General features: G+C 51.1%; 1 protein-coding gene across 3 annotated transcripts in view; it reads right to left on the bottom strand.

Moving 5' to 3' along the window:
- The window catches only part of DAAM1 (dishevelled associated activator of morphogenesis 1), an 88,329-nt gene that overhangs the window by 12,727 nt on the left and 49,623 nt on the right, over nucleotides 1-25,979 (bottom strand). For 2 of the 3 annotated variants that reach the window (XM_033062835.1, XM_033062836.2), the window contains 15 exons: nucleotides 25,581-25,670; nucleotides 16,851-16,922; nucleotides 15,610-15,704; nucleotides 13,586-13,919; nucleotides 13,089-13,199; nucleotides 12,876-12,979; nucleotides 12,376-12,442; nucleotides 11,932-12,049; nucleotides 11,708-11,846; nucleotides 11,309-11,367; nucleotides 10,793-10,980; nucleotides 10,162-10,467; nucleotides 9,949-10,056; nucleotides 5,877-5,906; nucleotides 4,478-4,581 (listed from right to left, as the gene is read on the bottom strand). In XM_033062835.1, the coding sequence (XP_032918726.1) occupies nucleotides 4,478-4,581; nucleotides 5,877-5,906; nucleotides 9,949-10,056; nucleotides 10,162-10,467; nucleotides 10,793-10,980; nucleotides 11,309-11,367; nucleotides 11,708-11,846; nucleotides 11,932-12,049; nucleotides 12,376-12,442; nucleotides 12,876-12,979; nucleotides 13,089-13,199; nucleotides 13,586-13,919; nucleotides 15,610-15,704; nucleotides 16,851-16,922; nucleotides 25,581-25,670 (1,925 nt within the window). The remainder of the gene's footprint in view (nucleotides 1-4,477; nucleotides 4,582-5,876; nucleotides 5,907-9,948; nucleotides 10,057-10,161; nucleotides 10,468-10,792; nucleotides 10,981-11,308; nucleotides 11,368-11,707; nucleotides 11,847-11,931; nucleotides 12,050-12,375; nucleotides 12,443-12,875; nucleotides 12,980-13,088; nucleotides 13,200-13,585; nucleotides 13,920-15,609; nucleotides 15,705-16,850; nucleotides 16,923-25,580; nucleotides 25,671-25,979) is intronic. The other variant, XM_033062837.1, reaches the window with a different exon arrangement.

The following is a 25,979-nucleotide window of genomic DNA, read 5'->3' as shown; positions in this document are numbered from 1 at the left end:
TCTAGGAAAAAAAATCAGAAGCAAATCCAAAATTTGGACAAGTGGATGTTCAGCATTCCAGGAACCCCATCTGTTTGGTTTTCTTTGGAGGGGTGGGGATTCAATGCTCTTGGAAGTGTAAGAAGCTGGACACCAGCCTCTCCTCCACCTTTTTCTTCCTCTACTTCACCTAACAGGAATTGAAGATGCAGCCTCAAATTGGACATTTCCAAAACCACAGACCACTGTGTCACAGCGAGCCCCACCAGGCTGGGCTTCCCTGGCAGGGATCTTTCTGCCAGCAGCCCACAACGAGCTGAGGCAACACAGAGATGGAAAGACGCCCTCAGCTCCTCCTGGGCTAGAGCAGCCATTAATTACAGTTTAATTGGACTGCAGGGAACCGCTCCCTGCAAGGACTTTGATTGCAAAACCACACGTATTTTTCTTATTCTGTGCATTGTGGTCTATAAAATAATCTAAATTAAACAAAGGGGAAGCCCAGAAATTCCTGCAACTCCATTTACCTACATCCTCTCTCTCACCCAGCGTGCAGTCATGGTTGAAGCCATTGCAACATATCCAGTTTTAAAAATGTAATTCCCTGTACTTGCACGCAGGGAAAAACCACAGAGTTGAAAAGACCTGTTTGAGGAACCCCAGTATCGATGATCAGCGCTGCCAAGGGATGCTGAAACACTGGATGTGGCTCAAAGGAATGAGCTGAAACCAGAAACACACCCTACAGCAGGATGTGAGACCTTGGGAGTCAACCTGATCAGCAGATCAAAAAGAAGATCGGGAGCTGACTTGATCACTCTGAGTAATTAAACAAGGAGGTGTTTTCACCCCCACTCACTTCAGGGAGCAGACTGAGACTGGAGCTGGCTTTTGGGAGCTAAAGCTGATACAGGAAGGGTGCTGGTCTCTAATTCCAGGGGAGCAAGGGCTTGGTTTGGTTTGGAATATTTTGCTCAAGACTGGAAATGAAGGATTAGCTTTATTGAGACAGGTGCACCTTACAGACCTGTGAGTAAATCTTCACTCCTTATGAGCCCTTGCTTCTCATCCTGCACTCAGTCCTCTCTCACCTCCTCCTCCTCAAGGGAGCACCCTAGAGAGGGTCTGTTAATTAAGGAGTGAATTAAAATCTACCTCAGCCAGGGGAGGAAGCTCAAAGAGTGCACTGAGCAGTGGCCAGGAACAAATCCAGAATCCTTGGAAAATATCCCCTCTGCTGCTTGCAGTAACCAGCAGCCACATCCTGGGGTCACCCTCCCTGTCCCTCACAGTGGCAGTGGCCAGGATGGGACATGATCCGAGGTGGGATAGAACACTGCAGAACTCCTTTTACACCCAAGCAGAAACAGGAGCGCTCAGACCACCAACAACGGCCTCCACCCTGATGAAAAGCAGACATTGGCTAGATCTGGGCAAAAATGGTCCTGGAGAAGGGGCTGGGCAGGCAGCCACTCTCCATCCATAGTGAACACCAGAAAAGCACCACGATCATCTCCAGGAGGGCGGGGGAAGATGAGGGTGACTTTTTAAAGCCCTTACTCATTAAAAGCAAAGTCAACAATAAAAATGCATTTAAAAAGAAAGAGGTTGGGAAAAAAAAAACCACTCAAAACTTTTCTCAGGAATCATCACAAGCCAGTGCCAAGAACAAGAGCCTACCCCTGCATCAGCAGAGAGCAAGCGCGGGGCGCCAGAAGAAAACAGCTTCTCAGACAATTTGATGGGAAAGGGGCCAGTGAAAGCTAGAAGCTTATCTATAACCACAATAATTATCATTGTTGGCAGCAGCTGTCGAAGGCGAGCCGTCTGGGAGGAGCGGGGTCACAGGACTGGCTGTCACAGGGATTTAGAGGCAGCGGCCCGGCGATGCGAGGTGACAGCTCGGCAGCCCCGCGAGCGCGGCGCGGCTTTGTCGCGGCCCGAGCGGGACGGGGGAAGTGTGAAGGGGAAAAACAAATTCCGCCGGGAAAGGGACGCGCCCTCCCTGAAAAGCCACATTCATTTGAGAGAAAAAAAAAATGTAAAAAAAATTTTAAAAAAAGCCTCGTGTCGCCTCGCTGGGAGAGAGGAATCAAACGAGCCATTCACTGCCGGCACAGCCGGAAAATGATGGAGCGAAGGGTGGATTTGCATCTGGGAGAATGCAGGACTAAAAATACCCAGCCATACACAGGGAGCAAAAGCAGGGACGTGGTGGGTTCACAGAGGGAGACACGGTAAGGCACTGACATCAGCAAAGCGTTCTCCAAAGAACAGAAGAAAAAAGCAAGCGTTAAAAATATTCTTGTGCTGCATTACAAGCTGGAGGAAAATCCAGTGATCTCACTGCGCAGTAATTTCTCCCAAAGCAAGGGAAACAGGCAAAAAAATAAATCTAGAGAGAGAGATAAAGTATCTCACTGGCTGTAATCTTTCCATGCTGCGAGCCAGACAATGCCTGGTGAGCTCACAAATGTCTGGGCTAAATCAGGGGCCAAGCCTGAAAGTCTTTCTGCATGTCAGAGTCTGCTCAGCCCCGTGGTGGCCATGCAAGGTGGGACAGCAGCAACCCAGCTGCCAGACCAATCCCTTTGGAACACTGGGACCAGGGAGCCACTGCTCTGCCCAGCTTTGGGATGGGCAGCTGGGGTGGGCAGAGGCCAAAGGGCTTCAAGGAGATGCAGGAGCTGCACCTGAGAGTACTAAAAGGATGCTTGGGCTTTATCCCTGTACCCCCTCTGTAGGTGATCAAATCACCCAAAAAGATTTTGGGGAGGGAAGCTCAACTGTGTTCCTGGGAGTACCATGGGATGAACTCCATTTCCAAAGCAGCATCTGAAGCAAAGTCACTGCAACTTCAAAGCAACTCATCCCTGCAAGAGGATGGGCCTGGGAAAAGCCATACAGAGGCCTGAGGACCACCTTGCAGGGCAAGTCTGATCCTGCTTCTCCCCTAGGAACTGGCCCTAGGGAAAGGCAGGCAGGCAGCAGCCTCCATCCTGCCCTTTTTGTGGGATCACTTACTGGCAATTCGTTTCCAGCCATTGCTTTCTTGGAAGAGAAAGGTTTGCTGGTGAGATGAAATTGAGACCTTCAGTAAGACTTTGAAGTTGAGTGCTTGGGTCTCTCCCCTTCCCACTGAAGGAGCTATTTGTGTGCCTAACTTCCCAATACACCCTTAAAGCTCTGGCTGAATCACACCTAAACCCACTCGGCGCTCAGCCCACGTGTGCCGGGAGCAGCAGCCAGTGCCCCAAATCCCATCGTTTTACTTGCTAATAGCTGCCTGCCACAGACATACTCATTTGCCTGCTGCTTTAAACTCTGCTTTCATCATCATCCTTTTTTATTTGGATTGCTAGGAAGCACAAAAATCCCCAGAAGCAGCCTAGAGCAGAGCCAGCCAAAACCAGGGCAGTTTTACCCCCAAAACCTGTGGCACTCATTGCCCACAGGCTGCCAACCACCTCTGGGAGAAGCACCAGGGGCTGGGTTACCCACCCAGAGGGGTTTTTTTTTGCAGACATCAGCCTCTCCAAGCTTTCTAGGGAAGGAAATCAGCTGGGCTGCCCAGACAAGGCACCATCTCCACTTGGAAGAACCAGACAGAACCCACAGTCTGGGAAAACACTGAATTCAGCTGCAAACCCAACACCACCAGTGATGCTGCTACATCCCAGCCAGTCCTGGATGGCACAGAAACCTCTGGGCCTCCAGAGAGCAAAGTGAATATTTTTAAATTTTACTGATGTTGGATTTTATTTTTTTTTTTGTTTGCTGGGTCAATCAGAAGTAAATGACATTTTTTGCTGCTCTTTGGGTGTTTTTTTCCAAGTAGCTACACTGATGGCTCATCCTTTCAGACCACCACAATCTGGTTTCCCTTTGGCAGTATTCAGCCTTATTGGGGTGGTTTATCTTGCCAAAATAATTTTTACCATTTTGGCAGCTATTTGGAGATCAGATTAAGTTGCTGATAGCAGTGCTGAGCCTGCCTGGTGAGGGGTGTGAGGGAGGCTGGCAGAGCAGCAGGGCAGCTGTAAGAGGGGGACATTGCCTTCCCAAAATTCAGATGTGGGCAGCAAGGTCCTGGCTGAATTACTGCTGCTCCCTGACACCCAGCAGCTCCCCAGCCCAGAGAGACCCTCTCCAACCATCAGCAAAAAGCAAACAAAACCCAAAAAGAAAGATAAGAGGTGAAATCAACCCACTTCCACTCCTGTGAAAGCTCACTGGGTACTCAGCCCCTCGGGGGGGAGGCTTTCCAGGGACACCAAATTGCCATGTACCCAATTAGTGGCCCAGTTAATGGCCCAGTTAATTGCCTCCCCACCATGAGGATGTAAGGCTATAGCTGGGTTCAGGTGTCACTGGCTCTCCTGCTGCACCGGCTCCTGTCATCAACCCCTGCTCCAGGGATGAGCAGCACACTCAGGGCAGCCCAGGGCAGGGTATTGAGCATCCCCCACTCCCCAGAGGACACAAACATCAGCCATACCTGGAGAGGAGGATGTTGCAGTTCTGAGCTCTCCGGCCGTCGATGACTGAAAGCTCCTTGACTTTGTGCCGGGAACTCAGAGTGTCATCGATAGCATCTTCCTTCTACGAGAAAACAAGAGGGAGAAAAGCCTGGAGAAGAGCCATGGAGCAGCAAGGACATTCAGTACTCCCAGCACACAGCAGTGATACACAGCCCCCATTAATCAGGAGTGTCACCCCGGGTGAAACCCCTCGCCTGTAAACAAACACAGTAAGTCATTTCATAAACCAGAGCTGGCTTTGAAGCCACTGGTTAGAAATGTAAATATTTTCTCAGACAGGGAAGATTTAAAAATCTGCAAACACACGGGCGCTGCTGAATAAATAAAGGGGGGCTTTCTTAGCATACATACTTGTGATACTTCATTAAACCCTCACATGGAGTATTTCATTATGGGCTGCTGCACACACTCAGCATTGCTCCTGTTCCTCACCCCTGCTCCAAACAGCTGTGATCACCCTTCATGCATCAGTCCTCCCGAGCCAGCTAACCAACACAGGCTTGCAAAAGCAACCAGCAGCTTTGTCAGTGAAATCCTCCCAAAAGAAGGGATTTGAAAGCAGGAATTGGTGTGGCATAAGCACCCGTATCTCCTAAGTGGCTTAAACACCTTACCTTCAGATGAGGAACAATATTGTGGTTGTGGGCAAATGGGCAGATTTACATAACAGCAGCTTTGCAGGGCTGCCCGAGGAGTTCATGCTGCCCCAGGTTTTAATTTACTATATTGCATATTTTAGTAAGGTTAATCAATTAAAAGCTGGCTATTCAATCCTTCTAGAAGGAACACAATCTGGAGCTGCAAGGTCCTGAACGTTATAGATCCACACTAAATGTCCATGAGCATAGGAGACCTGGCACATGGCCACTGCAAGGGCCGAGAGTGAGCACTGAAATTACCTTTTTTTTTACTTATTTTCTTGTAATGAAGAAACCATACAGATGTGAGAAGTGGGAAGAGAGGCAGGTGATGGAAAATGAGCCCCAAGTCACCAGCACCAGCTGCCCCTCTCTGTGCCTTGGCTGCTCTGAGCAAGCAGAGCCTCAACCCGTAGGTTTATTTCCATCCTTTGAAAATGAAAACTGCTCAGGGGCAGGAGCTTCTCTGTGTACAGCTGCATCTAAAATCCAGCTCCTGGCCTCAGACAGTGGCTTTGACCTCAGGCCAGACAGCAGAGAGGGTGGGTTCTGCCTTACCAGCCTCCCCAGCATCAACTTTCAAGCTGCTCCTTCTCTGATTCTGCACCTCTCTGGTTCAACCCCACCTGTCACACATTAACCCCTCACATGCCCTGTGTCCCTGTGCCCAGCCCATGCTCACCCTGCCCACATCACACTCCTGCAGGTGCTCACTTACCTGTCTGGAGCTACCATTGACAAAGAAGTCCTACAGCCAGAGCAGAAGCATGGAAAAAGGCAGTAAAAACACATGCAGTTCAGTGATCTCAGCAAAACCAGAGGGAACTGAAGCACAGAGAAGGGAAACGTGCAACATGGTGGGGGTTGGCAGCACAGGGAGGCACCTGGAGGTGCCAGTGCTGAACCAGAGGCATGCAGGTGAAGATGTGGGTTCCAGGATGTGCAGAAGGAGAGAGCTGATGGGAGAGGAGGCTCCAGGAATGGATCAGGCTGAGGTACACTGTGCACAGAGGTGAGGAGGGGACACGGGATGAGGTGGGAGGATGCTGGCCAAGCCCTGCTGCTGGCCCAAAGGCACAGCACTGCTCAGCCTGCCGTGCCAGGAGGAAAATTGCTGGTTCTTGCACATCTGAGGGACTGAAATGCCAACGTGACTGCCAGGAAAAACAGGGCTTTTAAGTGGAAATAACGAGAGGCGCATCCTGGAGCAAATCTGGCTGCAGCAAAACTTCACCATTACAGCAACACACTTCCCCTCCAGCTCTCATCCTCCTCCTCCCTGCTTCTCCAGGGCTTGGCAGCCTGGCCAAGTGCCACCCCAGTGCCCACCAGCACCATGTCCCTCCCAAGACCTGGCTGTGCTGCTGGGCTCTCCTCACCAGACTGCAAGCAGGTGCAGCAAAGCTGGCACCACACACAGTGCACACACACACACTCAGGAGTTTTCCTTCCTCATCCCCTTGCTGAGCTGTGCTGATCAAGAATCTTGTGGCTAGAAGTCTCTGGTTCAGCTAAGGCTAAGGATCAGTGTTTCAGTAATCAATCTCTTCCCAGCAGTCTCCTTTGTGGAGAAGCACACACACAACCTGCAGTGGGTATCTTTGTTTAACTGGTCCTTAATTAGGAGCTCTCCCTTCCACTTCAACCCTCAGAGCTGCCCCACAATGCTCAGACTTGCCTCAGGCTGCTGGAGAGGCAGAAGGACATGGTGCTTTCTTTGCAGTGTCTACTCTAGGAGAGAAGAGCTCCTCATGCATTAAGGTAGAGAAAAGGTTCATTACAAAAACTCTCCCTCTCTGCCTCAAACCAGCCTCATCCCTGCCCCTTTCCCTCGCAGGAACCATGATCCAGCCTCTGCTGCAGCACGGTGTAAGGAGGAGCAGCTTTAAATGTGCTGTCACCATCCTCACAAACAATTCCCAGCCCTGCTGCCCCTGGCCCCTGTGCAGGTCACTCTTCCGTGCACAGAGGAGCTGGAGGCTTTACTTCCTTCATCCTTTTTTGGGAGATGAATTCTTTCCCAGCTCACTGCTAAGCCCCTGGTTCAACAACACATATTTTTTCCACTTGGCCCTGACTCTTTTACATCACTCACCGCTGCAGGACCTGCCAGGACTGCCCTGCCTGTGTCACTGCTACTTATCAACATCACTCCCAGCCTCTACCCCCAGGAGGACTCTCAAGACATCCCTGACAAAGGCACAAACCCCTGTGTAGTTCAAGCCCTGATTGTCCTGAACTTGCTTTTCTCCATCACTACATGCACACCCTCACACAGTTTCTACCAATTCTCATGCCACAGCCAAATCCTCTGTTGGTTTTCCTGTAAATGCTGGTTTTCTGTACAGCTGCAGGGCTGAGATGTTCTCTGGGGACAGGGACATCTGCAGAGCCTCAGCTGGGAGGACACAGGCTCTCCTAACAGCTTCAAGCACTGTGAGGCAGGGATGCTCCCAGGCTGAGCCCCAGGAAGCCCAGAGGGCTCCTGTCCTCCCCACATGGAAAGGGCCTTTCCCAAAAGCTGCAGAGCTCACTTAATAGCCTGCATTTACATCCCAGCCTGTGATGTGGGAAAAACATTTAAAGGGATGCTTAAAATTAAATACATCGTTAAGCCCCGGGTCTGTGCAGCACTTAGGGATTCCCAGGCACTCTGGCAACAAAACCAGACAAATCCCAGCACAGGCAACCCCACAGCAGCACTCTGGGGGGCTCAGAGAGCTCTGTCACACCTCTGCCTGCTGTCCCTAATCCTGCTGGGGTGCTGGCCACAGGGATGCACCACCTGAGCATGCACTTTCAGAGCCCTGGTTTGTCTGGGGGCACGGGCAGACAGGCAGCCCCTGATCTCCATGTCCTGTGGATATTGTGACCAGGACAAGTGAGAGGCATGATCACTGAGCAAGTGGCTCAAGACAGGGAACAGGGAGGAGAAACCCTTGCCCCTCCCTTCTTCTTCGTGACAGAAACCAAGTTTTGCTAGAGCTTGAAAATGCTGTGAGTTATTAAACCATTATGAGTTCACTGTGCTCAGGGACAGGCTGTTCACTCCCCCAGCCCCCCACACAGTGCCCCATGGTTTGCATGTGCTACAGAACCACAGAATGGCTTGGGCTGAAGGGACTGTACAGATCCTCTGTCCAACCCCTCTGCCATGGGCAGGGAACATTCCACTGGACCAGGCTGCTCAGAGCCCCATCCAGCCTGGAACACTTCACCTGACCTCATGGAGCACATCTAACCCCACACACTGGTGCCTGCACTGTTCTGGTGCAGCAGAGCCTGCACCCCCTCTCCATCCTGGGAATAACGCTGGGAGCACCCTGGGGACTTCCAGCTACACACCCACATCCCTCAGGCCCAGGGAGATGTGTCCCATGGCTCCACTCACACAAAATGAGCCACAAGCAACTTGTGCATCACGTCCCCAAGGGCAGCTCCAGCCCCAGCAGCATCTCTCAGGTGGGACTTTGCCTTTTCTTTCCCTCCTGCCTTTCAGATGTTCTCACAGCATCTTCTGCCAGTCCCTGGCTCCTACATTCAGCTCCTTTTAGTCCTCATCCCATCTGGGGTATGAGCTCTCCTTGCACCATCTCCCTGTTCCTCCTGGCCCCAAACCTAACCAGCCACCTCACCCAGCCGGACCTCAGCCAAGCCAAATTATTTTTAAATTCCTGCCTGGCAATAATCCGAATCACACCAGGTGACTCATGGGCTGGGACAGGCAAGCCCGAGGGCAAACCATCCTGCTGACACTCAGGTTTCTATTCTTGCTCCTCTTCCATTTCCATTGCTTGTCCTCAGACGTGCCCTCCAGCAGGCATGAGTCAAGTTCCAAAAATGCAGGGGGAAGAGACATTGCTGTGGTCACCTATTCCCAAAACACTGGGGCAGGCAGCACGTACTTCTGGTGGGTTACTCTTGATATTTGCCCTGCTCTAATCCACCCTGATCTTTCCCTCAATTAGCCTCTGGAACAGATTAAACTCTCACACTGCCTAATGAGCTTATGGGTTTGGTCCACTCCTTCCCTGCACCATCCCTCTGACTGAGCCTGGCACGAAGGAGACAAGGTGCTCTCTCCTCCAGGAACACAGCCAGGTGTTCAGCAGGTGAACATCCTTTCTCAGCCTCTCTCCTTGCTTTTTCTCCTACCTTCTTGAAACACTCATTGCTTTTGCCCATTTTCATCCTGCCTGGGGTAAACTATGTGTCTAATTTTCTTCATGTGCTTTGATGCCTTCCAAACTGGGGCTATAACGCTTGAGCAGGAGATTAGAAAGTGGAGACTTTTGCCTGCAATGATATTATTTTGGTCTGGGATATTTGTTCAAAGCTCACATTTTGCTCTTGGCTCACTACAAAAATAAAAGAAGAGACCCACCCATGGTAGATGTGGGCAAAACTTAGTCCTTCTTGGCCAGAGAGGGATAGAAATTTTCCACCCAATACAGACACATGGAGCAATCCAAAAATATTACCCAACTGTGGCCACATCTGGGGGTTATTTTCATAACATTCTCTGTCTCATATTTTTTTGTGTGTGATTTTTTGGGTTTTTTTTTGGTGATCCATCTTCAGGGTGGAGGTGGGCAGGTGTGAATCAGGCAATGAAAGGCCACCTCAACATAGAGGCTCTGGCACATGAATGAGAGGACAAAGCAGATGAAGTCAATCTGGCAAACATGGCTTTGGTATGAAACAATGATGGGAGATGTGTTTTGGCACCAAAGATGATCCCAGAACGGCAGCACCTTGCCCAGGTGTGCCCACTCCAGGCCAGCTGTTACCTGCTGTCTTTGGTAGGCAGAGAATGTCCTTTCCAGGTCTTCAAGGTCCAGGATTTTGAACACTTTTGTGTCATCTATGTTGGTCCACACAGTGCCTGCCAGCTTGTTCTGCAAGACAGGGGGAGCATTGCAGGTTGGGGGTCTCCTGCCCATTGCCCTTACATCACCATCCAGCACCTCCAGTCTCACTGCCCAAATTATTTCCCAGCTTACCTCTGGAAGCTTGGACCAGTTGAAAGACTTGAGGGCGTTTGTTGGCTGGGGGATGCTCTTCTTCTTGAAGGCCATGCCCAGAGGTGGTCCAGGGGGAGGCACCATCCCACCCAGGGGTGGGGGGCCAGGGGGAGGTGGGGGACCACCTGGAGGAGGTGGTGGGGGAGGTGGTGGGGGGCAAACCCCTGGGAGTGGTGGGGGTGGTGGAGGGGGAAGAAGAGAGCCAGGAGTTGGAGAAGGTGAAGGGCCACCAGGTGCTCCTGGTGGCATGGGAGGTCCTCCAGGACTGGCAGCACAGATCGCCCTCTGGGAGAGAAAGAGGAATGGGGACTGGTCATATGGAGCTGGAGGATACCACTTAACAAACACCCCCATTCTGATTTTTAATTAATTTGGTTAAAATTTTGGGAACAAAGGAAGCATTCAAAGACTTCAACACTCCTGACTGCAGTTCAGTGCAGCTGAGAGGCAGAATCAGCCCATCATTAGGGACACACACCTGGGTGGCTCTTCCAACAAGCCTCTTTCTCAGTCTCCCATCTGAGCTGATGCAGCTCAGCCTCCTGAACTCACCCCACCTGCAGGGGGGTAGGGACTGAGCCCTCAACAGGGAGCAGGTTTGAGCTCTCACCCTGCTCATCTCGTGGAGCTGTGCTGTCAGATCTGCCACTTGCTGCTTGACCTGCTTGTGCTCACTGGACTCCTTCTCCAGCTTCTCCTTCATCTTGTTCAGCGTCTGCATCATCTCCTCCTTCTCCTGGGCCTTGGCGTCACACTCCCGCTCCTTCTTCTCCAGCTTCTGCTGAAGCTCTGTGTGCTCTGCAACAGCCCCAGGAGACCACTTTTGGGTGACAAACACTCCTTTTTGCCAGCAGCAGCCCATGGGGGGCTAAACTCCACACTGCCCTGGCAGAGAGGCTGCAGCTGACAAAAGGAGCCTGTGCTGTGCCTTATTACCCCATCTGGAGCCTGTCCATGAAAAAATATTATTTGCTTTGCCCATTTTCCATGTCAGCCCCGTGGCATGATTCTACCTCAGCCCTTCAATAAAGCCTGCAGATACATGTATAAATAAACATACAAACATGTGTATGTTAACTGTTTAGCCAAGGTTAGAGTTGACACTGTCTATTTCTCCATCACTCACCTTTTCTCATTTTCTCTGCTTGCTCTTTCCACTGTTTCACTTCATTTTCATTGACTAACCTAAAAGGAAAGGAGATGTGAGATAATAGGAGACTATCACCAGCAAGGAACATGACTAAAGAAGTGGGATTTAAGGCTCCAAAATTGGGAAACTTAACAGCTCTGCTGTGTCTCCCCTCAGCAGGGTTACGCAAAACTTATCAGGGAACTCACAAAAACTCCTAAATCTCAACTACTGCTTGCAAGTGCCAAACAGAAAGGATGGGCCTCATTGTTAAGGTGGGGTGAGCGAGCCCTGTGAGGACAGCAGCTCCAGGGATGCTGGTTTATGTCCAGTGAGGAGCAGGAACATCACTGTGTGACAGTGATGGGTCACCAACAGGGACACTGGAGCACTCACATTCGCACAACGTTTTTAATGTTGAAGTTTTCCAGGGGAGTGGCGTCGGGGTCCTGCCCTTTGTCACTCTGGATGACGATCTGCTGCACGATCCTGTCGAGCAGCAGCCAGTACTGGACAGTGTTGCCACTTCTTTTATCTGCAGGGAAGGAAGGGGAGAGACTGATGTGAGCAAAGGGGGTGCCCAGCCTCCAGCAGGGTTTCCTGGCTGTCCTGGCACTCACAAGGCATCTGGAGACAGTGGTGCAGGATGGACATAAAGTGCGGGTACGCCTCGCTGTGCGTCAGCCTCTTCCTCGTCAGCTCAAACATCTGCGTTGCACTTTTGGTGTCAATGTGGACCTGTGGGCAGGAGCCAGGCAAGGTCAGGCCACTGCACCCACAACAGCATTGCCTGCTCCCCCAGCTCCAGAGCCCACGAGTGACCCCCACCCAACACTGACAAACCAACCAGCCCCACTGCCCTGTGAGGGGCAAACTGCTGGGCAGCCAGAGGACAAAAGGGCTAAAGCAGGCTCTAGGACAGATGTTGCAAAAGAGCAGGGCAACAGGAAAGATTTCCAAGCTCCATGTTTTATCCAGAAGACCACTCTTTATCCCAGGGCACACAAGTGTTTTTAAAACTAACTGTGACACTGAGTGTCTGTATCAGCAGCATTTGTACTCACCAGCTCAAATCTTTTGGCAAACTCCAGTTCATCTTCATTTCTAAGCATTTCAAAGAAATCTAAGTGCCTGAAGAAAGAAAGGGAAAAAAAAAAAACCCAGAACAACCTGTTAAAAGCAGGTACAAATGTGGTAATTAATAAATTACAGGCAGCTGGTCTGTCAGTGGACCAGACACTGTGAGGGCTTGAAACACCAACTGGACCTTCAGCCTTGCCTTCCTAGTCATTGCAGGATGTTCAAGGAGCCTTTTGGGATGAGAAGAGGTGGATGAGGGCTGACAGCATCCCCTGAACCCCTGATATTCACATCACATCCTCCCCAGCTCAACCCTACATCATCAGAATGCAGCAAAACCATGCTGGAATTTTTTTCTCCCTCTAGAGACAGCAAGGAATTTCTCTAAGAGGTGTGACTCCAGAGCCATGTGATTCCCCCAAAGGCCAACACCCAAAACAAGGGCACAGACAAAAATCACAGGTGTGCTGGGGTCCCTACTCACCGGTCCAGGGTAGAATTTTCGTGTTGTCTTAGCTTATCAATGACCGGCTGGATGCCGAGCATGAGGAATTCGTATCTCAGATGGAGTCTGAAATCCAGGCTTTCCTGCAAGGGACAGTTGTGGGCTCAGCACAGCCAGGTGCACATCCTCAGCAAGTTCACTGCAATAACAGCACCCCAAGCACACCCCAAGGCTCCCAGTCCCCGAGCTCACCACGCCTGCCCCCTGGCTCAGCACGGCGTTGATGAAGGACATGATGGCTGTCTTGAGGCTCACTTCATCCCGGTACCGGCCCGTGCTCTTGTCCAAGTCGTTGATCAGCGTCTGCCAAACACAGGGTGTCAGCTAAATGCCCTGTGGCAGCCCCAGTGCTGCCCACACAGCCAGGGAACACAGGCAGGAACAACTCCTCGTGATGCACCATCGGCTGCTGGCCACCCAGCACCCATCTGGGCCAGCACCAGCCCATCCAGGATGCTGCAGCCTGCACAGCTGTGATCTCAGTCACCCTGCACAAGGCTGCTTCTTTTATTTTTTTTGTGTGTGTCACCTTAAAAAACTTTTTCCTCCCTCTTCACTCAGCTGCTGATCCCATCAGACACGGTTAGATTTTTCAGCCATAACAAAACATTTGCAAGGTGAATTAAAAATTCAGGAGGAGAAAGGGACAGGAATGCCGAATTTCAAGGGCTGAGTGGAGTCCCACCTACCTGAAAACGAGTCCTTTCACTGGCATATTTCTGGTAGTGCAGCATGGCCTCCAGTACCTTCTTGTGGCCCCCGGGAACCAGGCACACGGCGCCCATGATTTCCAGCACTGCCACCTTTGTCTTAATATTCTCTGTGCTCAGACTCTGAGCGATTACATTAATGCTCTCCAGGTGGGCCAGGACGTGGGCCCTGCCCAGGGAGTTGTTCATTAGTGCTTTTATACATCCAATGAGCGAGGTATGTATTCGAGACTCTGCTGTCTCATAGTCCATGCTTTTGAGAAAGTTGAGGATACATGATAAGCCGTCCAGGTCGATGAACCGGGTCACAAACCTGACAGAAAAAGGGTTTTCACTTTAAAACAAAAATGTCCCTTTTACCCTCAAACAGATCTAACTTGTTGATGTAAACCTAGAATCTTCCTGTATGCTTTTTCATGGATACCAGAAAGCCTGAAGGGTCCTGTGGCCCAGACACAGGGATAGGGCTGTAAAAATCAATTTAATTGGTGGCTGGTGGCATAGGCAGCCAGGCATCACCTGTACAAGGTTCTTCAGAGTGAGGACATTTCAAAGAGAACCAGCTCACCCAGCCATCAACACAAATCTCAGGATGGAGGCTGGAAGTTTGCAGTCACACTGTAAAAAATACCAAGCTGGGTCTTGAGACCAGTTTTGAACTGGAAGAAGATCCCAAGCCTTGAAATCCCCTCCTCCTCAGCTGCAAACACCTCAGTGTCAGCCTTTCTACCCTCTGCTACCTCTCCTGCCTCACCATCCACATTCTTCTCCTCCCTCAGAACAGCTCCCCAGTTTTAAGGGATTTCTGATTTCTACCTTGATTTACAATAGCACTGAACAGAAAGCAGACAGCAAACACAGGGCAGTGCCCCAGGCACACAAACACTGCACACTGCTGAGGCACTTCAGGGCCCCCATGCCCATCCAGGCTGGTGTCCTCTGGTTTGGCAAAAGGCTTGGGCTGGGAAAGCAAACGAGCCAAGAACATCCCAGCACTGGGATGATTTTAATTCTAAACAAGCCGTGCTGATGGGCAGCAACAAAAGGGGTAATTGCAGGCTTGGGGAAAACTCTCTTCTCTGCTTCAAAGCTTGCTCTTCTTCCAGCCAAAGTCAATAGGAAAGTTGGTGTTCACTTCCCTGGGTGCACAAATAGGTGCAGCAGGTAAAATTTTCTATGGAGCCTACTGCATCCCCCAAAAAACACTCAAACTCCACTCTGTAAAGTTTCATGGCTGGCCACCAGCCCTGCTCACTGCAGGGGCCAGCAGCAACAAGGTGCAGGTGTCACAGAAATCAGGTGCTCACCCTGGACCCTGGGAATGTCTACCATCACCTCAAGTACAAGAGGGAAAGGTATTTGCAAGCAATAGTAAATTTGTTTCTCCCATAACCAAAACAGGTCAGGCATTTATTTCCTAGTGGAATGTATTCCCATCAGAAGATGTCAGCCTTAAATGTTGCAAAAGTGTGCATGCAGAGTCCAGAGAAAATGAAATTAGGAAAAGCTATAGACATTCAGGAGTCCCAGCCTTCACTTATCCTCCCCATCAAAAATATTTTCCCATTTCGTAAAAGCCTGAAGATTCATGTGAGTTTATTCCCTTATAAAGTGCTAGAAGAGTTGAAGTTGAAAAAAGGGCCTATCTGACCAATTAAAATTGTTTTCTTGAAAAAAAAAATCAATCTTTAAGGAATTTTTGCCTTATGTTCAGTACAAAGGAAAATTTGGAGAAATAAAAAAAAAAATTGCCTGATTTGCCTGAACAGACAGGGAGATCCTAGTGGCTCTTGGCCACTAAAAGGACCAAGATAAAGGAACAGAATGACACAAAAAAAGCAGCTGGTGAAACAAAAAAAGAAGCAATTAGTGCTTCAGAGTCCTTGCCTCCCTCACCCTGTACAGCTCCCATTTATATTCCCATTTAACCCCCTGCTCTGCCAGAGAGCTCAAATCCAAAGCCACAACCACAGCAATAAAGCCAGCAAAGGGAAGGGAATTGCCTCATTGGTTTTGTCCGCAGTGCAGTCTTCAAACTTTCGATTGTTTTATTCCTCTCCTCCTCGTCTTCTTTTTCCAAGGCAATCAGAGATTTTCTCTGTGAAAGCAGGAAGGCAGAAATCAGGAAGGGAACCTCTCTGTGTGCCTGAGGAGTGGCAGTGCCCAGCACCCATGGGGATCCTACACCCATCCTGGATGTCCAGAATCCTTTTGGCACTCACAGAGCTTGGGAACAGGAGCAGTGAGGAAAACCACTGCATGGTGTGCAAGGAGACAGCTGGATGGGGACAGAGGGATGAAGGCACTGTCTCCAAGCCCCCACACAGTTCCTGTTCTGTTCTGCACTGGTGCAGCCTCACCTTGAGCCCTGGGGGCAGTTTTGGGCACCACAATATAAAAAAAGACATCCAAAAAGAGATGAGGCTATTGGAGCTCATCCAGAGCAGGCCATGGGGATGGTGTCACTGCCAAGTGCAGTCCTCAGTGTGAATCTCAGCTGGAGATGTGCACAGGATGCATCTCCCACACTGGATTTTGCTGGGGCTGGGATTTGACTCTTGCACCAGGGCTGGCTGCTCCCTGGGCATGCATGAGGCACAGCCACAGCTCAAGCAGCTCCCCTGCACCACCCAGCAGTGCTGGGCCCCCAGAGGTGTCAGGGTGAGCCCTGCCAGCCCCAGCTGAGGCTAATCCAAAGCAGAGAGAAAGGGTCCCAGCAGATACGAGGAGCTGTGCTGACCCCTCCATTTAACCCAGCTCCTCTTCAGCAGCACGTCAGGGAGATCAAAGCCACCCTCCAGGCATCTGGCAGGCTTTGATCACAGGCTCTGCTCAGGCTCAGGGCTCTGCCTGGCTGGCAGCCTGTGGCCAGCACTGGGTGTTCCTGCCTTTCCCACAGGGAAGCAGCACACTCCCTCCTGGCTCACAGCCCCTGCTGCCCCATCCCTGGAAGTGCTCAAGGCCAGGCTGGATGGGGCTTGGAGCAACCTGGGCTGGTGGAAGTGGGGTGGAACTGGATGTTCTGTAAGGTCCCTTCCCACCAAACCCCATCCATGGCTCTGTGCACAGAATGCCCCAGGTGCTGCAGGAACATCTCCGTTCTGCAGCTGTACCTGTTGGTCTAACAATGACACTGCCTCTGTTAACAGCTGTCCCCTCTCAGGCACAATGCTGCCAGACTGTCCCCACCCTGCTGCTGTCCCTCTCGGGGTTCAGAGGCACCAGAGCTCTGGGGAATACTCACAGCAGCCATTGAGTTCAGCTGATCGATGTAGAACTCCGGCCAGCTGGTGGCTCCTTTATTTTCTTCCTGGTCCTGGAAGGGGACAAAAAGAGTGAAACAAAGCCAGATGAGTAGAAATAGTATTAACATCCTCTGCCCTTCATGATCAACCACTTCTGAAGCAGCCCTGAGCTCTTACATTACTTTATGTTAATTTAAGTGTGACTTTCTGTATTCTGAGTTTACCCAGCTATGGGAACATTAGCTGGTTTATTGAACTGCCATAAATAAAATTACACCACCTGCCTATAACCAAACACTGCCCCACTGATACTGCATCAGTCTTGTGATTATCAGCTTCAGGGAAACTACACAGAAATTTTACATCCAAATCTCTCTTGTTTCAACTCTACAGCCCCTTGAAGCTCTGGCTGCACAGCCTTGAATATGCTCAGGGGGAAAAATGTTTATAAGTAATGAAGAGTGTTTAAATGTGACATGATCTAGGCTGCACTCCTGGAGCAGAACCATGACTTATCAACATCCTAAGAGAGACTCCAGGCACAGCAGCTCCTCTGGGGACTTCCAAAGTCACTGGGAGGGAACATGTATCTGGCAATGTCACCTCTTGAAGGATGTCACCCCTGGGCCCATGATCTGTGACACTGAATGATGTAGAGCCTCCTTTGGCCATCCTGGTCCACAGTGCCCTGCATCTGTCAGGGCTCACCAGGGGTTTTCAGGATCTACTTTCTTCTTGTAGGACATGATTGAAGGAGCCCTGAGCCCAGCTCAGGTAACTAATGCTGCACATTCCCAGGGGCTGCAGGGAGTAAGTAGGCAGAATTTTAGGGAATACTTCATAATTAACCTTTTCCCCCACTTTATTTTCCTAAAGACATATATATCCAAAGGAGAGGAGGATTTCACAGCAGAAATGCCACACAGTTCTAAGCTGGAGTCAACAAATACTGCACAAATCCCAAACATTTTCCATTGGTAACCATCTTCTGATCACAGCCTGACCTGCTGCATGGCTCTGCCCCTTCCCTAACTTTAAGAGATGTTTGTAAACCTCCTCCCACACCACAAACCCCTGTGATGGTGGGAGCTGGACCACGTCCCCTCTGCCCCCAGGGCTGTGCTTCCAGTGAGCAGAGCAGCACAGTCCCAAATATTTACTGTGGCTCAAGAGGTGTATGTGGAAAACATTTGTGCATCCAAACTTCCCAGGCTGCAGCGTGCCAAGATGAGGACAGGAGGAGTCAAGGACAGGTAATTTGGATGACATTCAGTTTGCCCCTGGGCAGAACAGTCTGTCCCTCCAGACCTGACCCTTCTTTTCATTGTGCCTGGCTCCAAAACAAGTTTGAGAGCACCAAGAGGCCTGGAAACCTTTGCTGTACCACTTTTCCTGACCCCACAGTCCCTCAGAGGTGGCAAGCAGCTGGGCTGAGGCTCAGGCCACCTGTCTGCTCGGTGTCAGTTCTGTCTGACATGGCCATTGGGGTTTTCAGCTCCTCAGCTGAGCCCTGGCACTTGTGCCAACCCCTCCTCTGAGTGCCTGTGCCCTGCCAGGGAAGGCTCTGCACAAAGCCTGTGGCCATTCTGATTTTCCCAGCTGTCCAGCATGGGACAGCAGGGCTGGGACACTCACAGTGCCGTGAACGTGGTCCTGTCACCTCCTGGAGGTGTCAGAGGAGGTCTTTGCCACAGCCCCTCTTATGAGGAGCATCTCTCCCAGGCAGGCAGTGGCAGGGGGTGCTGTGATGTGAACCTGATAAATGAGCTCCATCCCCTCCTCAGCACTGCAGGGAAAGCAGTGCCCAGTCCTGGTGCCTCATCAGCAGGAGTTTTCTCAAGTGAAGGTCACCAATGTGCCAGCTCCAGCCATCCCTTGGCTCTTCCCAGGGATATCTCACACTCCCCAGCCCTTGGTTACCAGAGACACCAGCTGGGAAGGGTGGCAAGGTCCCCACCCAGCACAGCAGCAGATGTGCCCAGATGTGCCCAGCCAGGAGAGCAGGGCAGGGAGTGAGAGCCATGCTGAGGAATGGGGAGGGAAAGCAGCAGGGCTGGGTCAGCCCCATGCAGCCCCTTCCCACGTGCTGGGAACACCTGGGAGGCAGGCAGGGATGTGGACCTGCTGCTCATTTAGGGTTGAAAAGAAGCGGTGGAGCAAATAAAGGTCTCCAGGGGGTGGAGGGGAGGCTGAACAACAAAACTGGCTAAACTGCTCATTTATAATTAACGTGCTGCATTATAAATATTTCCCTTTGCTCGGCTCCCTCGGGCTCTTGCATTTCCTCCCTGAAACCCCCAATTTAGAGAGCACTCTCAATTAAGTGCAGCAGAACCTCATTAATTCCGATGAGCAGCTGGGCAGGCTCGTCCAAAGCAGCTTCCCAGGCAAAGGGGGACTGCACAATACAGCAGGCAAAGATCAGGGCAGGGGCTTCCCTCCCCTCAGCTCGCTGCAGGATGTTGCTCAGTGGTAATTACTGGGGCTAATGGTCTACAGCACACTGATAAGTGTCCTTTGGTGTAGTCCTGGTGGTAAAGAAATCTCCTGACAAAGCGACAGCCCGGAGGGAAGTGAGTCACAAGGCTCTGCTCAGCGCCAGGAGGAGGGAGGAACATCTCCAGCACCAGGGTTTGAAAGGCTGAGTGTGTAAAATGGTTTCCCAGCACGCAGGGAGGGTTTTGGGGATGTGGGTTTTGCAGCCTGCCTTTGGGGAGGGATGCCCAGACACAGAGCTGAGCACGTCCAATGTGAGCATCCCCAGGATGTTCCACTGCATCACTGAGCATCTCCCAGTTTGATTCTCTGGGCTGAGTCTTTGCTGTGTGTGCTGCAAAGCAGCAAAGAAGTGAGGGCTGATGTGAGGGCAGGAACCCAGACTGAGCTGCTCTGTTAGAGACACACTGATGGATTTAATTGCACATCAGCATCCCCCACTGTCCTCCAGGCCCCAGTGTGTCACCACACGTGCTCAGCTGCAAAAGTTAAGACATGGCAAAGCTGTGCAGACAAGGGCAGACCTTGCTCCATCCCTGCTTTGTTCCACCTGCTCCCCTCACCTACTTCTTCTTTCTAGGGACCTGCCAAAACCACAAATCCCTGGTGTCACATGTCACCCTCTCATGTCACAGGCTCTGCTGTCCCTTGTCCTGTGCATGGGGCTGAGGGATGCTGCCAGGCACTGCTCTGTTCCATGGTGGCAGTGGCAGGGGGTGCTGTGATGTGAACCTGATAAACGAGCTCCATCCCCTCCTCAGCACTGCAGGGAAAGCAGTGCCCAGTCCTGGTGCCTCATTAGCAGGAGTTTTCTCAAGTGAAGGTCACCAATGTGCCAGCTCCAGCCATCCCTTGGCTCTTCCCAGGGAGATCCCACACTCCCCAGCCCTGTCATGTCTTGGTAACGAGTCTGACACTTCCCCAGCCTTTGTGCCTCTCTTTGGAGCACCAGCAGCTCCACAGCCAGAATTCCTTCTCTTCCCAATGACCACTGCACAGAGGGGATGGGGGCTCAGCCAGTGGTGGCTCAAAGCAATTTCAAGGCTGGTCTCAGCCTATTAGCACCTGGAAGGAGCAACCCCACAAGCTCCTGCTGCTCTGACCTGCAGGAATGCAGCTGCTGAGACAGTGCAGCCTCACAGCATTCCCCATGGGGATAAAAAGACACCTGTGATGCTCCTCAGTGCTTTGTCACACCTGCTTTGCTTCCTGAACTTCTGGCAAGACCCTTTAGATGCTCAGTCTGCAGGTGATGCCACACCTGATGCAGCAGCCTGCCTCCCTACACTCACAGCCCATGGAGGGGCTTTGGGATAACTGGATCTGGAGCTGCTTTGGGATGACTGATGGTGGCTGGCTGAGTTCCCCACCCACCTGACATCCAACACACCAAGCTACATCCTACAAGGGTGGAAGGAAAGGGCTGGGTCACAGCAGCCAGCCCCAAAGAGCCCCTCAGTGACAACAGCCGTGGCTTTTCTCCAAGGCAGCAAGGGACAGCACAAAAGGAAATGGCCTCAGGTTGTGCCTCAGGAGGCTTACATTGGATATTAGTAAAAATGTCTTCACTGAAAATGTGGTCAGGCACTGGAACAGGCTGCCCAGGGAGTGGTGCAATCACCATCCCTGAAGCACTCAAATCCCATGTGGATGTGGCACTTGGGGCCATGGTTTAAGGGTGGACATGGCAGCACTGGGTTAATGGCTGGATTCAATGATCTCAGAGGTCTTTCCATCCTCAACAATTCTGTGATTCTGGTAGTTCACCTCCCTCTTGGCACCACCTGCCAAGGCTGTCCCAGGAAAGTCACAGGAAGGGATTAAAATAACCCTCTTCAATTGGCACCAGCTGCAAAAACAGAAACACCCACTTCATTTTTACACATTGTCCTGAGATAACTTATCCTGCAGTGTTCCCCACCCCTCCTTGCTGCTCCATAACAGCAGAGCAAGGCAAAGCTGGCAGCAGCTGGCAGCTCACTGCATTTTGGCAGCCCCTCCCTCCCTGACTGCTCTGGATGATGCTCTTGGATGCTGTTTGCAAGGTCAGAGAGGAAGCAGGCTGTGGCATGGATGGGTTTTAAATCCAAGGGGTCTGCAGCCTGTAAGAGATGTTTAAACCCAGCTCAGCTCCACCAGCATGGCCCAGCCTTTGCCAGGGGTGTGCTGGTGCAGGTTTGAGCCCACCACACACCCCTCATCCCTCCAGGTATCCCTGGAACAGCCCCTAAATGATTCAACAAAGCTGCTTCCCCATGGAGCTGAACTGCAAAGGGCTGGAATTTCATCAGCCTCTCCCCAAGCTGAGCTCTCAGGGTCTGAACCAGCCCAGCCCAGCCTGCTCTGGTTTTCCATATGCTAACACTTCCTATACCCTCTCCTCCACAAACACACACGTGCCCTCATACACTTTTCCCAGGGTTTAAAAATTATGCTCCCCATAAGCAAATACAGCATGACCAGATGCCTTTGGTAGTCAGCTGGTTCATTGTTTGAAAAGCTTCACTTTAAAATCCAAAAAGATTGCTAACAGATGCATTTCTTGGCCAGAGAGCCAGAAAAACCTTGCTTAAACAAAAGTGTGTTGTGATTGGAACTAAAGGGGGAATTACCTTGAAAGATAAAAACTATAAACATTTCCCAGTGAAAAACACCCCCAGCCATGCAAACAGCCAGTTCTCTCGGTCAGCCTGAGCAAATGACACCTGAGATGGTATTTCAACCTGCTGCTGCAATAACAGCAGGTATATCTGGATGCTCAGAGGCCATGAAATCCTTCTCATCCATCCCAGGTGACCCTGGAGCATGGCAAAATGCCCAGCTATTTTATCCTCCCCTCCCCTGCATGCCATCTTTGTCAGCTTTTGCTCTTAGTTCTGCTACTGCAGCAAAAATAGGGGGAATTGATGTGATTTAAATGAAGGAAATGGAGCACAAGCCCCACGAAGGAGCTGCAGGAGGGAGCAGGACAAGTGGAAGAAGGAGCTGGAAAGTGAAGCTCTCTGGAGGGAGTGGGTGGAAGGCACAGTTGGAGGGGAAAGAGGCTGTCTGGCTGGGAAATAGAGGATTATTGGAGAGACATCACTCACTTCCCTATTTATCACATATTTCCCCTGAAAAATCAGCACTGCTGCCTCTTCCTAATGTGAAAGGATCCTGGTTTTTATCTGACCCCTGAGGAAATTTTAGATTTGCTTCACACAGCTCAGAGTGATGCACTCACAACACAAGCTCACAGAGCTCAGCATCACTTGGCACATCCCTGCAGGTTGATTTTCCTCAACTCCAGCTTTAGAAATGCTCAGCTGGACCCAAAGGGAGAGGGGCAGAGCCAGACACTGCATTCACATGAGCTGTTTTTCACTACCCATCTCTCCCACCTGGTTATTTATTCTGAGCTTCTGCCCCAGCACCCTGTACCCACCCATATTTTGAGGCTCATAAAAACCACCCTTTGAGCTGCTTTAACAGCTTGACCCACATGGGCTGTCAGGAGCCAAACCTGTGGTTCAACAGGTCCTGCAGACTAAGCACAAAGGGTTAATCATTAACTGCCTCTGGAAAAAGGCCATCCTGAGTCACCCTCTTCCACTGAGGCAAACCCACAGCCAAAGAAACAGCAAATCTGGAAATCCTTCTGCTTCCTCCCTGCACTTCCGAGCAATATCCTCTCCTGGAGAGCAGGGCCAGCAGGGAGCGAAATATTTTGGGATGAGGTATGGAACGAGTCATCATCCAGAAATACCACTTCTAAAAGCAGATTAATCCCACTCCTGATGCATCTCCACCTTTGCATTTCCCTTCTTTATCCCAGCCACAGAGGAGCTTCAAAGAAGGTCTCTCCAATAATCTTTAAATCTCTCTCCTGAGCCCAGCACTGCTGGATTTAGTGCAGACTTCAGTTCCTCCTCGGGCTGCTGCTGACAGAGCTCAGCAGCCCCACCACAAGATGCTTTTTGTGTCTCTGTTCCCTGAGTGACACAGGGGGATGCATGAGGAGTTCATGCAGTGCAATCCCCAGGGATGGGATCAATCCCATGGATGGAGAATCAGGGAGGACGAAGCTTCCACCCTGCCAAGACAGTTCTGTGGGCTGGGATAAACCCAGCTGCCAGCAGGGCAGAGAAACCAGGACACAGGTTTCTCTGGGAATATTCCAGGCAAAGAAACATGCCTGGGGAATAGCTGGATTTCCCTTATTTCCTCTCAACAGGAGCTGCCAAGGCCAGGTGCTGCTGTCAGGTCTCTTTCCAGGACAAGCCAGCAAAAAATGTCTCATTTCTGGTTCCCTTTTACAAAATCTTGCCCATCACAGGAACACATGAAACAGCAACATCTGGGATGTGCTCTGGAGAGCTGAGTGGTGGATGACAACAACAGCAAAGCAGAAGCAGCAGAGTAAAGAGCAAAAACTGCTCAGGGAACAATTTTGGATTGTTGGTTCATCAGGCGGCTGCCTGAGACTGATGCCCATCTTTGCCAGTGCCCTGGGACCCACGAGGTCAAACTGGGTGTTAAAAGCATCTCAAGCAACAACCTGCTGTTAAACACAGGCTTTGGGCACATCCTGCACTTCCCAAATCACTGCCACTGTCCTGCCCAAAGAACAGACACTGCTCTCAGCTGGAGAAGCCCAGCCCCTCTCCTCAATGCCTCATAAATACACAGGAGCACAAGTAAGATTTACCACGAGCTGCCAGGATATCCAGCAGTGTTTCTGCTGCTCACTGGTCATCATTACACAGCCTAGAGCCTGCTGTGCACTGACATGTTCTCCATATTATGTAATTCCATAATTTCCTCCATGGCTGGAGCCTTCATTGATGTGTTCTTCCTCATTTTTAAATAAAAAGCAGGAGAAAAAAAATTGTCTCCACCATCAGAGCAAGCAGTGGCACATATGCTCTGCAGGGAAGTAGGGAAGGAGTGGCTGGGAACAGCCAGAGGAACGAGGAGCAGAGGAGAGCAGCTTGCAGGATCCAGCCTCAGATGGGTGCCTGCCCCCAGAAGCTCAGAGGATGCCACAGGCACTTCTGTGCCTCCTTCCCCCCATGAGCAAGGAGTTTCACAGCACAGCCTTTAAAAAGCCATGAGAGCAAGGAGGTTCTGGAAAGGGAAAGAGCCACCATCAGCTCCATCTAAACCCTTCCTCAGGAGATTAGATAGCACCTAATCTCCCCTCACAATAATAATTACACAGCTTTGCTTGATTTAACTCTCCCATTATCCAGACACACCAGGGCAAGGCTCTGCTTATCCACCAGGGAGTGAGGAGTGAGCATCCCCTGCCCATTCTCCTGTTGATCCAGACCAGTGCCTGTAATTTGTTAACATCCCTTCTCCCTCCAATTTAAATCTCGGGCATGGCAAGCCTCTGTCTAACAATAATACAGGGATTTCAGGGGTATTTATGAGAGGCTTAAAACTTAATCCTACATGAGCAAGGTAAGCCTGCTCTTGGCCTAAAATGCAGATGGAAAATCTGGTGCCATTGCTAGAGCAGGAGAAAAGAGGCATTTACAGCAGTGAGCACCCTCTGAGTGGGGCAGTGACTGCACAGCCACCCCTGCAGCAGGTGAGGGCACAGTGGCAAATCAGGGAATGGAATCACAGAACCCCAGAATGGTTTGGGTTGGCAGGAACTTTAAAGATCAGCTGGTTCCAATGCCCCTGCTGCCAGCAGGGACACCTGCCACCAGACCAGGCTGTTCCAAACCAAGCTGGTCTGAAACACTTCCAGGATGGAGCATCCACAGCTTCTCTGGGCAACCTGTGCCAGTGTTTCAGCACCCTCACTGTAAAACCTTCTTCCTTTTATCTAACCTAAATAAACTTCCAGTTTAAAAGCATCACTCCTTGTCCTACTGCAACAGCCCCTGCTACAAAGTCTGTGTTCATTTGGTTTTTAAGCCCCCTTTAGGGGCTGGGAGGGGCTCCAAGGAGATGGTGAGCAGCCCCTCACCCCTGCAAGGCCAATTCAGTGCCCACAGAGTTCCACATGGCCCTGATGTGCTGGCAGGGATGAGCAGGGGGCTGGGGACACCCATGTGGGCTGGGGGACACCCTCTCCAGCCTGGATGGGCTGAGGACCAAGGACCTTGTTTTCCCAGGGTCACTCCAGGAACAGGCACACCCCAAACACCCCTTGGCATCCCAAGAGAGCTGTGCTCTTCCCCCCCAACTCCTGCCCACCCTGCATGAGAGGGAAGAGGCTCAGCACCCAAATCTCTCACTTTTTTCTTGCTGCAGTAGATCTGCCACTTCTTCTCCGCCGGCAGCGCAAACATTGCCTCTCTGTGCTTGTCTGTGAGGTCAAGTTCATCCTGGAAAGGGGGAAAGAAACACAAAACATGCATCAGGAGTACACAAACAGCTGATGGCACACACACAACCCCCCAGACAAGCAGTGTAAATCAATGTGGGGTCACACCACAGCACAGCAGTGACCCCACAGCATCACCTGTGACTCCCCATTTGCCAGGGAATGATGTCAATTCTCATCCTGCTCTTGCTGACCTCTCCTGACTCTGGGCTGCAAACCTCCCTGCCTTGTCCCTCCCAGACATCTCCTCCATTGCTTTTAAAGGCTGGAAGTGTTTTGGAAAGGACACCCATGAAGCCATCACGGCTAC

Source organism: Catharus ustulatus, chromosome 6 (assembly GCF_009819885.2).
Source record: "Catharus ustulatus isolate bCatUst1 chromosome 6, bCatUst1.pri.v2, whole genome shotgun sequence".
NCBI classification, from domain to species: Eukaryota; Metazoa; Chordata; class Aves; order Passeriformes; family Turdidae; genus Catharus; species Catharus ustulatus.
Note: the sequence above shows the minus strand (reverse complement) of the source record. Positions and strands in the feature narration are given on the sequence as shown.